The sequence below is a fragment of the Solanum tuberosum genome, unplaced genomic scaffold, assembly GCF_000226075.1.
Source record: "Solanum tuberosum cultivar DM 1-3 516 R44 unplaced genomic scaffold, SolTub_3.0 scf00051, whole genome shotgun sequence".
NCBI lineage: Eukaryota > Viridiplantae > Streptophyta > Magnoliopsida > Solanales > Solanaceae > Solanum > Solanum tuberosum.
In genome coordinates, this window is record NW_006238978.1 from 53,516 (window position 1) to 69,199 (window position 15,684).

The following is a 15,684-nucleotide window of genomic DNA, read 5'->3' on the forward strand; positions in this document are numbered from 1 at the left end:
GACTATTCATTTTCAGTATTGGTACCTGAAAAATATGTTTTCTCTCTTCTTTACTCCCTTTTTAGTGTAAAAAGAGTTATTTGGTGGTATCTTTTTCGTTTGTTTTATGCTTTTCGAAATTTACTAACTCAATTAATTTAAATTTACGTGATATATATTCACTAAATGCAAAAAGGTGAAGCATTTTTGCAAGATTTTTTTTCAATCTTTTATCAATGACGGAAAGATAAATTTCTATAAATGATTAAAGAATACTATATTGTCGCATCTAAAATTTGAATATGCGTTCTTAAATAATTTTTAAATCCCCTTTTATCATCAAAATAGTTTTGTTGTATGTCACGGAGATTGAATAGTTAATATATAGTAACTAGTAAAAAAATTTTAATATAAATTTCATTAAATTTTGTGAGTGAAAATGAATTTTTTCCTAAAAATTTGTTTGGACCAATTTTAGGAACTTGACAGATTATCACATTCTAATTCACAATTTATAATCAAACAGATATTTAAAGACAAATTTTTTTAAAAAAAAGATATAATCTAAAATTTATAATCAAACGTTAGCTAAATTACCTCACTTTCCTAAAATTTTATCCTTGCTCGGAAGATAAATCGATATCTCTGATTAAAAATAGAAAGAAATATATTTGTCCCATCACACACTTTTATCGACAGATAACATGTAGCAAGAGAGACACAATGCTATTCCTATTTTCAGCAATTAACGCCAGTGATGGAAGTGTAACCAAAGCAAAATTATAAAATAGATTTTCATGTAAGTGGGACCAAAGGAACATCACAAAGTCACATGGCCATGGAAGAAAAAATTGGGATATCAAATTAATTTTTCTTCATTCTTATCACATGTATATTCTATGAATCCCTTCTTTCCTTTTAACTACTACACTTTTTTCATAATATCACGAAATTATTGCTATAACGGTCATTTTCTATAATAATATTTTATTATAAAAAAAATAAATTAATATTATGAAAAGGAAGTACTAGGTTTGGGTATTGAGAATTTGATTTATTGGGTGAAGCTAGAAAATTGAATTGGGAGAAAAATATATATTCATATAGGTGTTCCATAAGAGATGATAAGAATAAAAAAGAGAATTTGATAGTTCAAAGTTGGATGATAAAAGTAATTTTATTGAAAAAGTATGACTATGAATAAATATAATTTTTTTCTAGAGTATAGAAATAAATATAACCATATTTCGTCTATTATATTATATATTCTCTATAACAACAATTTGTTGATTCGATTATAGTGTTATTTGAATCACACACGCGTTCATCTTATTTTATCCATCAAAATTTGAATAGAAATAAATCACCTAATACTTTTACCAATACTTCCGTTTGAAGTTTAGATCTCATGATTCTTAACTCACTCACTTCAGTAGGTGGTGGATGCGTGTTACCACCACCTACTGTTATAAAAGCACAAAACCCCTAACTGTTACTCTTGCCAAGTGCCCATAGTGAGGCCTTACATTCTTCTTCATTCTTTTCTCCAAAGCTAACAAATAGCAAAAAACACCATGAAATTTTTCTTTTCTTCCTCATTCTTACTAGTCTTTACAATATGCATAATAGGTTGTGTGAATTTGGTCTACACAGCTCCAACCAAGATTGGCAATGGCTATAGTTTGATAGCCATTGAAGAGTCACCAGATGGTGGCCTCATAGGTTACCTTAAAGTTAAGAAGAAAAACAACATTTATGGCCCTGATATTCCTAACTTGCAGCTCTATGTCAAGTAAGTACTCACAAAAAAACAAGAACCCCATGTCTTGAACTTGCATTTTCATGATAAAAATTGAATCTTTATGTGCTAATTCTTGACAAAAACAGATAAAGATTGAATCTTTATGTGCTAATTGTTGGTAAAAATGGAATCTTTTTTTGTGCCCTGATGTTGCTCACTTGCTGCTCTATGTTAAGTAAGTAGAAGAAAAAATGAACCCCATGTCTTGGACTTGCATTTTCTTGATAAAAAATCAATCTTTATGTGCTAATTCTTGGTTTGAAAATGGTATCTTTATGTGCTCTGATATTGCTATCTTGCAGCTCTATGTCAAGAAAGTACAAAAAAAACATGTTTTGGACTTACATTCTTCTTATTATATAGCTAATTCTTGATAAAAATTGATTTTTATGTGCTAATTCTTGATAAAAATGGAACCTTTATGTGCCCTGATATTGCTCACTTGATGCTCTTTGTCAAATAAGTACACAAAAAAGCTAAAAAAGAAGAAAAGAACCCCATGTCTTGGACTTGCATTCTTCATATTATACAGCTAATTCTTGATAAAAAAAATTGTATCTTTATGCTCTATTGCACAAAAAAATGGAAACCCATGTCTTGAACTTGCATTTTCTTGATAAAAAAATCAATCTTTATGTGCTAATTCTTGATAAAAATTGAATCTTTATGCTCTATTGCACCCAAAAAAGAAGAAAAAAAGAACCCATGTCTTGGACTTGCATTTTCTTCATAAAAAATCAATCTTTATGTGCTAATTCTTGATAAAAAAATTGTATCTTTATGTTCCATTGCACAAAAAAGGAAGAAAAAAAAAACCCCATGTCATGGACTTGCATTTTCTTGATAAAAAATCTATCTTTATGTGCTAATACTTGATAAAAATTGAATCTTTATGCTAACTCGGTCATTTTTTTTCCAGGCATGAGACAGATAATCGTTTGAGGATTCACATAACAGATGCAGATAAGCAAAGATGGGAAGTTCCTTACAACTTATTACCAAGAGAAACACCTCCATCACTTAAACAAACAATTGGCAAATCAAGAAAAGGCCAATTTTCACTTTTGTCCAATCAAGAATACTCAGGAAATGAGTTAATGTTCAGTTACACAAGTGACCCTTTTAGTTTTTCTGTTAAAAGAAAATCAAATGGACAAACCCTTTTCAATTCAAGTAGTGAAGATTCTGATCCATATAGTAATTTGGTATTTAAAGATCAGTATCTTGAAATATCAACAAAATTGCCTAAAGATGCTTCATTATATGGTCTTGGTGAAAATACACAACCTCATGGTATTAAAATTTACCCAAATGACCCTTACACTTTGTACACAACAGATCAATCATCAATCAATTTGAATATGGATTTATATGGATCACATCCAATGTATATGGATTTGAGAAATGTGAATGGTGAAGCTTATGCTCATGCAGTTTTGTTGATGAATAGTAATGGTATGGATGTGTTCTATAGAGGGGATTCATTGACATACAAAGTGATTGGGGGTGTTTTGGACTTTTACTTCTTCTCTGGGCCCACACCTCTTGCTGTTGTTGATCAATATACTCAATTTATAGGAAGGCCTGCTCCTATGCCCTATTGGTCCTTTGGTATGTTTCCTTTCTTTAAAACTATTTGTCTTATCTCTTTAATTCTTGAATTCAATTGCATTAATTGTGTTACTTTTTTGGTATTTAGTTTTTGGTTGGTGTGGTTTCAACTTATTTAGTTGTGTATTGGTAGGGGCTTCCATGTATACTTGTTGAAAGGTTGAAAAAAAATGTGCATTTACAGTTGAAGTAACTAAAAAGTTAGATTGTCAGTATTTAAGTTGAGAAGGGTAGATAGACAGGTCCAATATTTTTGAGTTTTGAAAGTTGCCATTGATTTATAGTTGGAATATAAGTAACTAAAAGTTAGATGTTCACTATTTAAGTTGAGAAGTATAGAGGCATGGGTCCATTATTCCTGATATTTGAAAGTTGTGATTGGCCTTAGAGAATTTTTTGGTCATAGAAGGAAAAACGTTAATATCGATATTAGACATAAATTTTATTTGAGAAGATGAGCGAACAGAGTACAAAAACTTTTGTCCCTAAGACTATGATAAAAAAAAAATCGTTTAATATTCTTTGTTAGATCTGAACGTGAAAACTTATATTTTTTCTCATATACAATGTGGCATATATCATATACATTAAAATTTCATAAATGGTGACATATTGTAGATCAACTTAAGAAAAGTGTACATTGTTAATGAGATACTAATTCTTGATTAACTAAAAATTCAAACCTCTAAATTTTTTTTGGGGTTATAAAACAAATAGACTTGTGGGGATTCTACCTCTTTTGTTTTTTGCTTACATTTGAGCTAGTAACTTAGATTCCCGTGACTAGTCCTTCAATAAGTTTTTTGGCTGTTCCTTATATAATTTATTTGTTTTGGAGGTTTATATATTAGGAGATCTATATAAGGGACAAAATTAGGATAGCAATTGTTACCATGTGGACCATATTATCAATAAATGCTTAATCAACAAAGTAATTATTTTCTCAATTTATTACCTATGAATTTCTTCTTGAGTTATTGCATAAGAGAGGGGTTTTACCCTGGGCGCACCCAAAGAGTAGCGGTTATGGGTTTCCTTTGTCATCAAAAAAAAATTGCTCGATGTGTGATGGTGGGATAATTAAGTTATATGTAAGTTGATAGACCATAATTATCATTAAAAAGAAGCACCTAATAAACGTATATATCATGTATTTATTTATGGCTTTTACAATAGTATATCCCTCTCCCTTATCGTAGATGGCTCGAATCCTTTGAAGTTGTCCTCATTTATCATTTTGACACATTAACTCGACCTATATATATAACCTAGGATGCCAATTAATAACAACTCATGGAATTTCATGGAAAAGAAAGCAAAATGATTATTTTATAATAAATATATATATATAACCTAGGATGCCAATTAATAACAACTCATGGAATTTCATGGAAAAGAAAGCAAAATGATTATTTTATAATAAATATATATATATAACCTAGGATGCCAATTAATAACAACTCATGGAATTTCATGGAAAAGAAAGCAAAATGATTATTTTATAATCACACTTGAAAAGGATTGCAACTTTGAAATGATTGAGTAGATGAAAAAATCTTGTATGATGTGGACAATTTTAACATGCTATGACCTTTTTAATTTTGGCTAATCATCATTACACGTTTCATTAGATAGAATATTTTTCTTAATCTTTTACACGTAAGTACCTTAAATAGTTAAAAAAAAATTGTTTGTCTAAGTTCACATTCTAATAGGTCAAGTGGTAGGTATATATATTCATGAAAATGTTTAATGAATTATTTTGTAAATAGTATGATTGATATTATTGCAATTATATGTTCTCTCTTTTTTATTCTTTTTATTTCTAGAAAAAAGTTGAAACTACTTGTTGAATTTTGACTATTAAAAAAAATCTTTGATTCTCTCATGCTCTATTTTTCTCATACAAAAAATATCTTCTAGCTAGGTCCACATAAAAAGTATGCATCAAAGCTAAACATTTATAATGTTTTTATTATTTAATGGTGGACCTTTCTTGAGGCCACTTTTTAAATTTTGCCTTTAATATATGTCCTAAAAAAGAAAAATAGTTGATTTACTTTTTTTTTTAGCCGTGGCTAATCTTGAACTTTTGACTATTATCTAACGTTTGAATAACATTGATCATGGTCTAATGTATCTCACAAAATTTTCAATTTACCTAAAAATGATCTTTAGACCCTACGTGAATATAGAATACTTTCTACGTCAGGATGTCACCAGTTATTTTATAAGTAATTTGATTATATAAATATTTTTCTTATGCGATCTATGATGTTACTCTATCTGTTTCAATTTATTTGTCCTACTCTTTTTTTAGACCTCTTTCAAAAATAATCTCCTTTTTTTGTGTAATTCTTTAATTTCAATTTCTGGCATGATATGTTTAATACTACAAGATTAAAGAACATTTTGATACATTCTGCATATCTTTAGTTTAAGACCATAAAAACTTACAAGGTCTTCTTTACTTTTTAAAACTTCGTGCTAAGTCAGAATAATACAAACAAATTAAATCGGAGAGAGAATATCCTTTTGTTTTTTTTTACTCATAACCAACAATGTCCTTCATTAGCTGGTCCAGGCAGAAAAAAACAAGTGTCCTACGAGAAAACAGCATCTTAAAGATCTTTGTTTGATGTTGTAGTCATAGTAGGTGTTACCTTCCCTACATAGTTGTAAATTTGAACCATCACATCAATTTTTAATTACAATTTCTAAACTTTAGTAACACTTTTATATTAAGGTCCCAATTTGATGTAAACCTTTTAGTTGCATTACTGTCTCCAGTTGTATAATTAGTTGTAATAGGACCTATTCAATTCAAATATTTAACTATAAGGGGTCTAGAAAATAACAAAGTACATGTTAGATTGCTAGTAGAAGGTAGCAGATATGATAAGAAATCGAATCGTTTAGCTAACTCAACCTTAAAAATTAGTTCACGAGGTAAGTATTGTCCATCCAAAACTATATAAATAGACAAATTTTCCAACCTCCTTAAACATCTCTAGTGTGAACACTGAACGATATCATTATAAGAAAACTGACCTTACACCTAACTGAAACTCAAAAGATAGCTCAAGAGGTGAGGATTATTCAATCCCAGTTTATCCAAGACTCGATCAATGTGGAACTCATAAGTCATAACATATAACCTATGTTGCATTACTTCAAAAATGTTGACGGATGCGTGTTAGATCCTTCAAAAGTATCTAACTCAGCTACGACAATATTTTTGGAGAGTCTGAACAACATAGCAAATAATTACTAAACTTAGAATGTAAACTACTATTGTATTTCAAGATTCAATGTTGTTTATAACTATGTATTTTGTTATATTGCTATAGGTTTCCATCAATGTAGATGGGGTTACCACAATTTATCTGTGATTGAAGATGTTATTGCCAATTACAAGAAAGCAAAAATCCCTCTTGATGTTATATGGAATGATGATGATCATATGGATGGGAAAAAGGACTTCACCCTCCATCCTGTTAACTACCCTGGCCCAAAGTTGAGAGCTTTCTTAGAGAAAATTCATGCTGAAGGAATGCATTACATTGTGATCAATGATCCTGGAATTGGAGTTAACAAAAGTTATGGTACTTACCAAAGAGGTTTAGCCAATGATGTTTTCATCAAATACGAAGGGAAACCGTTTCTAGCACAAGTCTGGCCTGGTGCTGTTCATTTCCCTGACTTCCTCAACCCGAAAACAGTTGAGTGGTGGGGTGATGAGATTCGACGTTTCCATGAACTTGCTCCTATTGATGGACTATGGATTGACATGAATGAAGTTTCCAACTTTTGTAATGGTTTGTGCACGATCCCCAAGGGTAGGATATGTCCTAATGGGACAGGTCCTGGTTGGATATGTTGCTTGGATTGCAAGAATGTAACGAAAACAAAGTGGGATGATCCGCCTTACAAGATAAATGCTTCTGGTATTCAAGCTCCAATAGGTTACAAAACGATTGCTACGAGTGCAACACATTATAATGGTGTTAGGGAATATGATGCTCATAGTCTTTATGGTTTCTCTGAGACTATTGCAACTCACAAGGGTCTACAAGCTATAGAGGGAAAACGTCCGTTCATATTGACTCGTGCCACGTTTGTTGGTTCAGGACATTATGCTGCACATTGGACAGGGGATAACAAAGGTACTTGGAAGGATTTGAAGTATTCAATCTCTACTGTCTTGAACTTTGGTATATTTGGTGTTCCTATGGTTGGTTCAGACATATGTGGATTTTACCCCGCGGCTCCTCCTTTGGAGGAGCTATGCAACCGTTGGATTCAAGTAGGCGCGTTCTATCCCTTCTCAAGGGATCACGCGAACTATTACTCACCAAGACAAGAGCTTTACCAATGGAAAAGTGTGACTAAATCTTCGCGTAATGCTTTAGGAATGAGATACAAATTGTTGCCTTATCTCTACACATTGAGCTACGAGGCACACAAAACCGGAGCACCAATTGTAAGGCCACTCTTCTTCACTTTCCCAAACATTCCAGAGCTTTACGAGTTAAGCACTCAATTCTTGGTAGGAAGCAATGTCATGGTCTCTCCAGTGCTAGAAAAGGCTAAAACTAAGGTAAGCGCGCTCTTTCCTCCAGGTACTTGGTACAGTTTATTCGATATGACACAAGTCATTGTCACAAAAGAGCCACATTACCGCTCACTTGATGCACCATTGCACGTAGTCAACGTGCATTTGTACCAAAACACCATACTACCAATGCAACGCGGAGGGATGTTAACAAAAGAAGCAAGAATGACACCTTTCACAATCGTTGTAGCCTTCCCACTCGGGGCATCAGAAGGGGTAGCTAAAGGAAATCTTTTCCTCGACGATGATGAGCTTCCTGAGATGAAACTAGGAAATGGGAAGTCAACATACATGGATTTCCACGCGACAACTAGCAATGGTACAGTGAAGATTTGGTCTGAAGTTCAAGAAAGTAAATACGCGTTGGATAAAGGTTGGTACATCGAAAAGGTTACCGTGTTAGGATTGAATGGAATTGGAGGTGCATTTGACATTCTTGTTGATGGAAGTAAAGTTGAAGATACTTCAAAGTTGGAATTTGAAACAGAAGAGCACAAGTTTATAGACAAATTGGAAGAGGGAGGTCACAAGAAGAGTATGATGCTAGATATTAAAGGATTAGAATTACCAATTGGTAAAAACTTTGCTATGTCTTGGAAAATGGGGGTTTAAGTTTAGTTTATATTTGGTGTGGATAAAATTGCCTATGTTTTTAGTTAAGTAGTTATAAGGTTCTTGATGGGGAAAAAAAGGAGATTTTAGTTTAAAATAAGCTTTTAATTTCCTTTTTTTTCCTCATAAAATAGGCAAAAGAGATTCCAAGTGTATTATTGATTTATGTTTTCTGTATGAGTTTTACTTCATTCTGTTGTTGACAAATTGAAATCAAAGTGTTTTTATGTAAAAGTGTTTGGAATGTCATTGTTGCTTCTTGGACTTTGAAAGTGTCTTGGATCTAATGTTTTAGATCACTATAAACAACTCAATATATTATTCCCTTTGTGGCACCATTTGGCATTTGTTGTTATTTTCTTCATTATTGTCGACGTGACTTTTTTTTACTGTGTTTTCTTTTTATACCTTATTTGATATGGTTTACTTAACTATGTGTGATTACATTGCGTATGTTGTTGTACAAAAATTAAGAAAGACATGAGGATTTTTTGACACTTGTAGTCTAAATCAAGTCTTAGTCATTCGTGTGGCTTAACGTTAAATTGTTTCTAAATATAGAAACGTGACAATCTTTTTTGAAAAAAGTTAAAAAGAAAAAATATATCATATAAATTGAGAAAATGAGGTATATATCTTCGACTTAGGACTTCGATTTAACTATATGGTCAGAAGGGGTTCAATTAAACCTACTTTGTCGAAAACTTATACTTTATAAATAAGGTGAAAAGGAACCCCCTTTTTTTGTATAAATTTAAATTGTTTAATCCTATGACATAAAGAGAAGGTAACAATGTATTGGCAAAATTAAGCTCACTATGTTGCAAAACTAGTAAATTAGAATGGATCAAGTATTATTAATTAGAAATGAGCCTGGAGCTTTTTACTGGGCCTGGACTACTTATTGGGCCTTATCCATGTTAATAGCTATCAATGAAGGACTACAAAAAATATTATTTATTTATGGTTATTTGCATTTATTGAGTACTTTATTTACTAACATGAGTATTGAAAACACTTCGAGTTATGCTGAAAACTAAGTGAGAACATTATTGATAATGGAGAAGGACAAATGATGGTGGTGGGTGGTGGATAACGATAGCAAGTGAGAACATTATTTATTTACTAACATGAGTATTGAAAACACTTCGAGTTATGCTGAAAACTAAGTGAGAACATTATTGATAATGGAGAAGGACAAATGATGGTGGTGGGTGGTGGATAACGATAGCAAGTGAGAACATTATTTATTTACTAACATGAGTATTGAAAACACTTCGAGTTTGTCTTACTTTCCTTTTAGATGTTTCAGAAAGAATATATTTTTTCTTCTTTTGACAACTCTATAATTCTAACTTTCCATGCAATATGGTAAAGATGAGAAGATTGAAAGACATTTTGGTATAATGTACAGGATTCAAAAGTTTTATTAACTTTCTTATACTTCGTATCAAGTCAAAATTAGATAAACAAATCGAAACATATGGAGTAATTAACTAAATGGAACCAGTGCTAATCATTCATCAACTCTAGAATTGTTAGTTCATTTTGATGAAACAAAAAAGTAAAAAATACATTATGGGAATTATGGGCCCTATAAATGATATCCACGTTGTGGGCCTACATTTCACGCATGAATCAAGAATGAATCTTAGGCCCATTTCTTGCTGTTTTTTATCCTCATCCGGTGTCCAATATCCATATTGAAGCCCGACTAAATTTGAATTTGTGCTAGAAAATCTGGGATAAAAACACTTCTTGAGAAATGCGAGTCTGTACTCAGGGAAGAGTAACTCAAACCCAAGACTTTTGATTAAGAATGAACAAATACTTACCACTCTATCACAACCTTTGTCGGTCCATTTCCCACTGTTTCTCAAACTTAAAACTACATCATTTTATGTAGCCTTCTAGGGAGCAGACTAGACTTTTATTTGTTCACTATGGCCCCAATAATTAATAATTTCACGCGTTTGAGCCCTTCCAACTTTATTTTGGTCTCTATCTAATAAAATAAGACATAGATTTGTAATGCATTGCACATATCCAAGGGATGGGATGTCAAAAAAGCGGGTTGGATTAATATTTGCAAGTAAAATAGGTTGAGTTAATAAATATACGTTTAAAGTTTCTAGGGGTAAGATGGGTCCGTACAAATTATCATAACTTTATCTGCTCAATTCTTTATCCAGTTTTTGTTTCATTCTACATTTTCATTATTATTTTCATAGATAAACGTCCATTAAATAAAAAAATATTTTTATTTTACAAGGTTGAATTCATCAAGTTTAAATCGAGAAGTTGCATCTTGCTGCACCAACCGATGTGTAAGGAGCCAAGGAGGGACGCCCATGCCCAATAATGGTGCGTATCTAAGTTAACCTGCAGATATTTGAGGAATCCCAATATCAAACTAAGATATTTTTTAGTAAATATACAAAATAAAAAAGACATTATATTGTAGATATCCACTTAAGTACTTTCATGATTTTTGAAAAAACAAGAAATTTGCGATTAAGCAGATAATTTACAAGTAATTTAAGCCGTTTTAAAAAAAAATACAATAGCTTATTTATGTTTACAATCAAGCAATCAAATTGCAAATAGTTCAAACTAACATATAGTAAATAGCTCAAATAGAAAGCTTACAAGTAATTTTAAAGAAGTCTTACAATAACGTAACTTTATCCAAAGCCTTGCATCAATTTCTTTTGTTTTATTATATATAGAAAACTAAATCAATTCATTTATTCGTCTATATCAAGATTTACAAAGTATGTTTTATCCCAATATTTTTGCTACGTGTTAGTTTCACATCGGTGAAATTGGGAAAAATTGGACTCTTTTACTTTAATAATTCATTTTTTTATGATCTAACTTTTAGAATTATGTTATATTTCACATTTTCTTTATATAATATTAGAGCAAGATACATCTCACGCATCGAGTGGTCTTTACTTAATTTAGCACTACATCTCTAGTTACTTTGTATTTTCATGAGAAAATCGTATTTCTTTATCATTTTATAAAATTTAAAGTTGTTGTGACACGTATCTTACTGCTTTAATCATAATAAAACAATAGGGATTGACACGTACATACAAAATCCAACTCATCACTTGGCCAAGTGCTGACCAGTAAATATGCTGCTTGCAATATCCAATTAAATCACAACAACAAGAAAAAAAATGCAGAATGGGAAGAAAATAAATTAAAATATAAACAGCACAGTTCCCAAAAAGTGATACAGAACTACTGTTTTCCCTAGAAAAGAAAATTACACAGAAAATAATGTCAAATAATTGGGTTGACCACTCAAGGATGCGTTCCTTTAATTAGAGGATTCAATTTTGAGCTATCAGTATAAAAAAAACTCCTAATCGATAAGGAGCATTTCCCCAAATGAACTTGGCATAATACATATATATAACCCTTAACTTGACTTCAGCGTACAACTATGCCCTCCAATTTTGAGTGTGCACAAGTTGACACTTAAACTTATATAAAATTGATTAAGTAGACACACGTGTCCTACATGGCGTAATACACATAGGATGCCAAGTAGGACACAAAATTGTCATGTACAGTGCCATGTAGGACAAATATATCTATTTGTTTAATTTTATACAAGTTTAAGTGAATACTTGTGCACACCCAAAATTAAAGGTCATAGTTATCAGTTTATGCCAAGTTAAGGGTTATGTTAATCGAAATTTAATATGAATATCGGACGCCCAAACACATGTTTCTACATTGGGCTTTCAACCCATTTTGAAAACTTTGATTTTAGTGGAAGTGGGCGATGTTCGCGCCTTCGGTCCACTAGAGCAGCCCACTTGTGCTCCTACTCAAAACATTTGGTCAACATGCACTTTCATTTTATTCAGAAATAACAAAAATAATAAGCATAATAAAGCTCTATATTTATAATTTCGATAATTACGCTTCATAACTATAGATCTGTAAGCTATGTAGGCTGCGGTTTGTATATTTCACTTGTTGGTTTGTATATTTTGCTTGTGAATATACAAACAACTAAGTATATACAAATTCTGTATTAGAGTCAATGAAAGTCCTATATTGATTGAAAAATAAACTAATAATCTGCTTATATGAATTTGAGTAATCTTCTACTTATTAGGTTTCAAGTAATCTAAACGCTCTATTATAAAAATTTGAAACTTCATAACAACGACTGCTTGTGAATTTTACTCAATGAGAGTGACACTCACATAGTGAGCCAAAACAGTAAATTCAGGAGGAATTTAGGCCTATCAATATCCCTTTGAAACATTTAATTTACCTTATCATTTTATGTACTCTTTAGGGGAGCATAATAATATTATTATTATTTATTTTCTAAAATATAAATCTCCATCAATTCAGGTCCCCACAATTAATATTTTCACGCATTTGAACCCTAAAAACTTTATTATATCGATCTGATTTTTATCTACTTGTTAGCTGACACATAGTGATATAATAATGTGACATTATTATTAGCAGACTATATAATATAACGAGAAGGTAATGAATGGAATGAATACAAGTGAGATAGCATATTAATAATGTAGCCACCTTATTTTAATATTTACAACAACCTCTGTGCAAGAAGGCCTGCCCATACACAATAATTATGTATATAAGTTTATTTTCTCCCTGAATATTTAATGAAACACTTCAAAAAAAAATCAAAAAAAAAGGTAAAAAAGAAAAAATAGTACTATTATTATTAGATTATAAACGGATGATAATTGTCATAACTTTAATATATGATGTGGTGTTGTCTGCTTTGATTCAATAGAACTTATGTTCGGTACGTGCTCCTTCATTTAATCGGAGGAAAATTAGGCATATACAAGATAACATGCTTGGAAAAACAATTCAAGACCGCATTGTAATAATGTAGTCAATTCATCTCGAGGGTGTCAACTGATTTTCTTTCGTTTTAAAGTCAAATTTCGGAGTAGGATAAAATGAATTTGTTTCATTATATATAAACTGTTGAATTCTTTTAAACAAGTGATAATTCTATTGTAATGGCAAATGAGATTCAAAAATCAATGTATGAATATATTCTATGTATCTTTAATTTAATTAAGACTATAAAACTCAAATGCGTTTTTACTTTCTTAATTTTCATGTTAAGTTAAAATCAGACGAATAAATTAATACCAAAAAAAAGTATATTTTAAGACGAGTCACTTTGGATATAAGTCAAGCGAAGCATGTTCTAGGTAGGTGCATTTCTTCTTTTTGTACTATTTTTTGGAAGAATTTAGAAGGAAAAAAAATAATTCATGGATTACATCGTCAAAGAAAAATCTTAGTGGAAAGACAATTTTGATTTCTTGAGGTGACGTTTTCCTAATCGAAAGTAAACAATAATAATAATAAGAAAAAAATTTGTCCCAAATTTAACGTATATACACACCATTAGGATTGTGTATCGGTCGATTCAATTCGATTTTACAGTTTATTGATTTTACTTATTAGACATACTAAATTGTTATAAAACCATTAAGATATTGACTTATTGGTTATTGATCATTTTTGTTTCGGTTATCGATTTAACCATTAAGATTTGACATAAAAAAAATCACTGAAAATCACTTAGATACAAGGTGACAAACCAAATGAACCATGCGCATGATTTCACAAATTACATCTTGCTCAAAAGCAAACACTTTTACATTATAGAATAAATAAGAGTTTGAGACGGTCAGAAATAAAAATAAGAAACTAAACTCTAAATCAAAGATTTTATATACAAAATAGTTAAATAGTATAAATATAATTATTTAATTTACCCATTAAGAAAACACCTCAATTCATTAAAAATCGATAACTCATTAACAAAAATAATTTAAAATCATTAAATAAATTAAGGCTGGGCACCGGACCGGAACGAATCGGTACCGGATCGGAACAGGACGGTTTGACCAGGTTGTTGACCGGTACCGGGATGAACCGGACCGGAACTACCGGGATGGAGGCTCAGTTCTGTCCCGTCCCACTATAGATCGGGATAGAACCGGGACGGACCGGAATGGACCGGAACGGAACAGGATGGGATAAACGGGACGGCACATATAGCTATTTCAAAAAATTATTTTTTTTTTTTAGTTATTTTGAATTACGAAAATATTAATGTTTTTTTTAATTTTTCTAAGTTATATTAGTTTATAGTATTTAAGTTTTAAAATTATAATAATTTTACTTAAGTTTATTTTAAAGATTTTTTTTTAAAATTTTTACATATATAAGTTTGTAAGTTAAGTTTAATAAAGTTTTTTTTTTAAGTTTTTGAGCTTATGTAGTTATGTTATAAGTTTTAAAGATTTGAATCTTTTGAAGTTTATAAGTTATTAAGGGGTTGTTTGGTGTAAAGGATAAGTACAAATAATCCGGGGATTAAATTATAGTACCACTTAATTTGTTGTTTGGTTGGCAATTTCGGGATAACTTATCCCGGTATTAATAATTAGTATCGGGATAAGTTATTCCTCCCCATGGGTGGTATAGTAATCCCGGGATAACTTATCCCGGGATAAAATAGGTAAATGACAAATATGTCCCTTTAAATCCTTTTTATACACCATTTTTCACATTTATGTATATTTACATTTTTTAATACCATGTATAATAATATTTACTACATATTTTTATGATAATTATACATATTTTTCTATTAAAAAATTACACTATATAAATATAATTTTTATTTATGAATTTATTTGACTAATTCTTATATTTATTTTATTTTGATTTCTCATAAATTTTCTTCTCTTTAACAACTTAAGAGGGAAGTTCTATTTTTAAGCTAAAGAAGAAAAAGTTATATTTTTAAATACACATGGTACTTATCACGGGGATACATAAACAAAAATATTTAAGGTAAATAAAATAAAAGTTTTATTTTAAAAAATGAATAACTAAAGCTCGCAAAGAAAATTTTTAAAAGTTTAAATAAAGTGAAGGGTAACTTTGTAAACAAACAACTTGTTCTTAAAATTTATCAATATATAATATTTTGAATACAACAAACCAAACACTCAATAAGAAA

The 15,684-nt window shown here is 30.6% G+C and overlaps 1 protein-coding gene across 1 annotated transcript; it reads left to right on the forward strand.

Annotated features, from left to right (window-relative positions):
• The first annotated feature begins 1,498 nt into the window (after positions 1-1,498).
• Positions 1,499-8,887, forward strand: MAL2 (mal, T-cell differentiation protein 2). Its single transcript, NM_001288463.2, has 3 exons — positions 1,499-1,771; positions 2,700-3,391; positions 6,742-8,887. The coding sequence occupies exons 1-3, from the start codon at positions 1,554-1,556 to the stop codon at positions 8,616-8,618; spliced, it is 2,787 nt and encodes a 928-aa protein (NP_001275392.2). The 5' UTR covers positions 1,499-1,553; the 3' UTR covers positions 8,619-8,887.
• The last annotated feature ends 6,797 nt before the right edge of the window (positions 8,888-15,684 follow it).

Excerpts from the sequence above, each read along its gene's own strand:
- MAL2 (NM_001288463.2), top strand. The coding sequence starts at position 1,554 with ATGAAATTTTTCTTTTCTTCCTCATTCTTACTAGTCTTTACAATATGC. Across the intron at positions 1,772-2,699 it reads AACTTGCAGCTCTATGTCAA|GCATGAGACAGATAATCGTT; the intron begins GTAAGTACTCAC and ends TTTTTTTTCCAG. Across the intron at positions 3,392-6,741 it reads TATGCCCTATTGGTCCTTTG|GTTTCCATCAATGTAGATGG; the intron begins GTATGTTTCCTT and ends ATATTGCTATAG.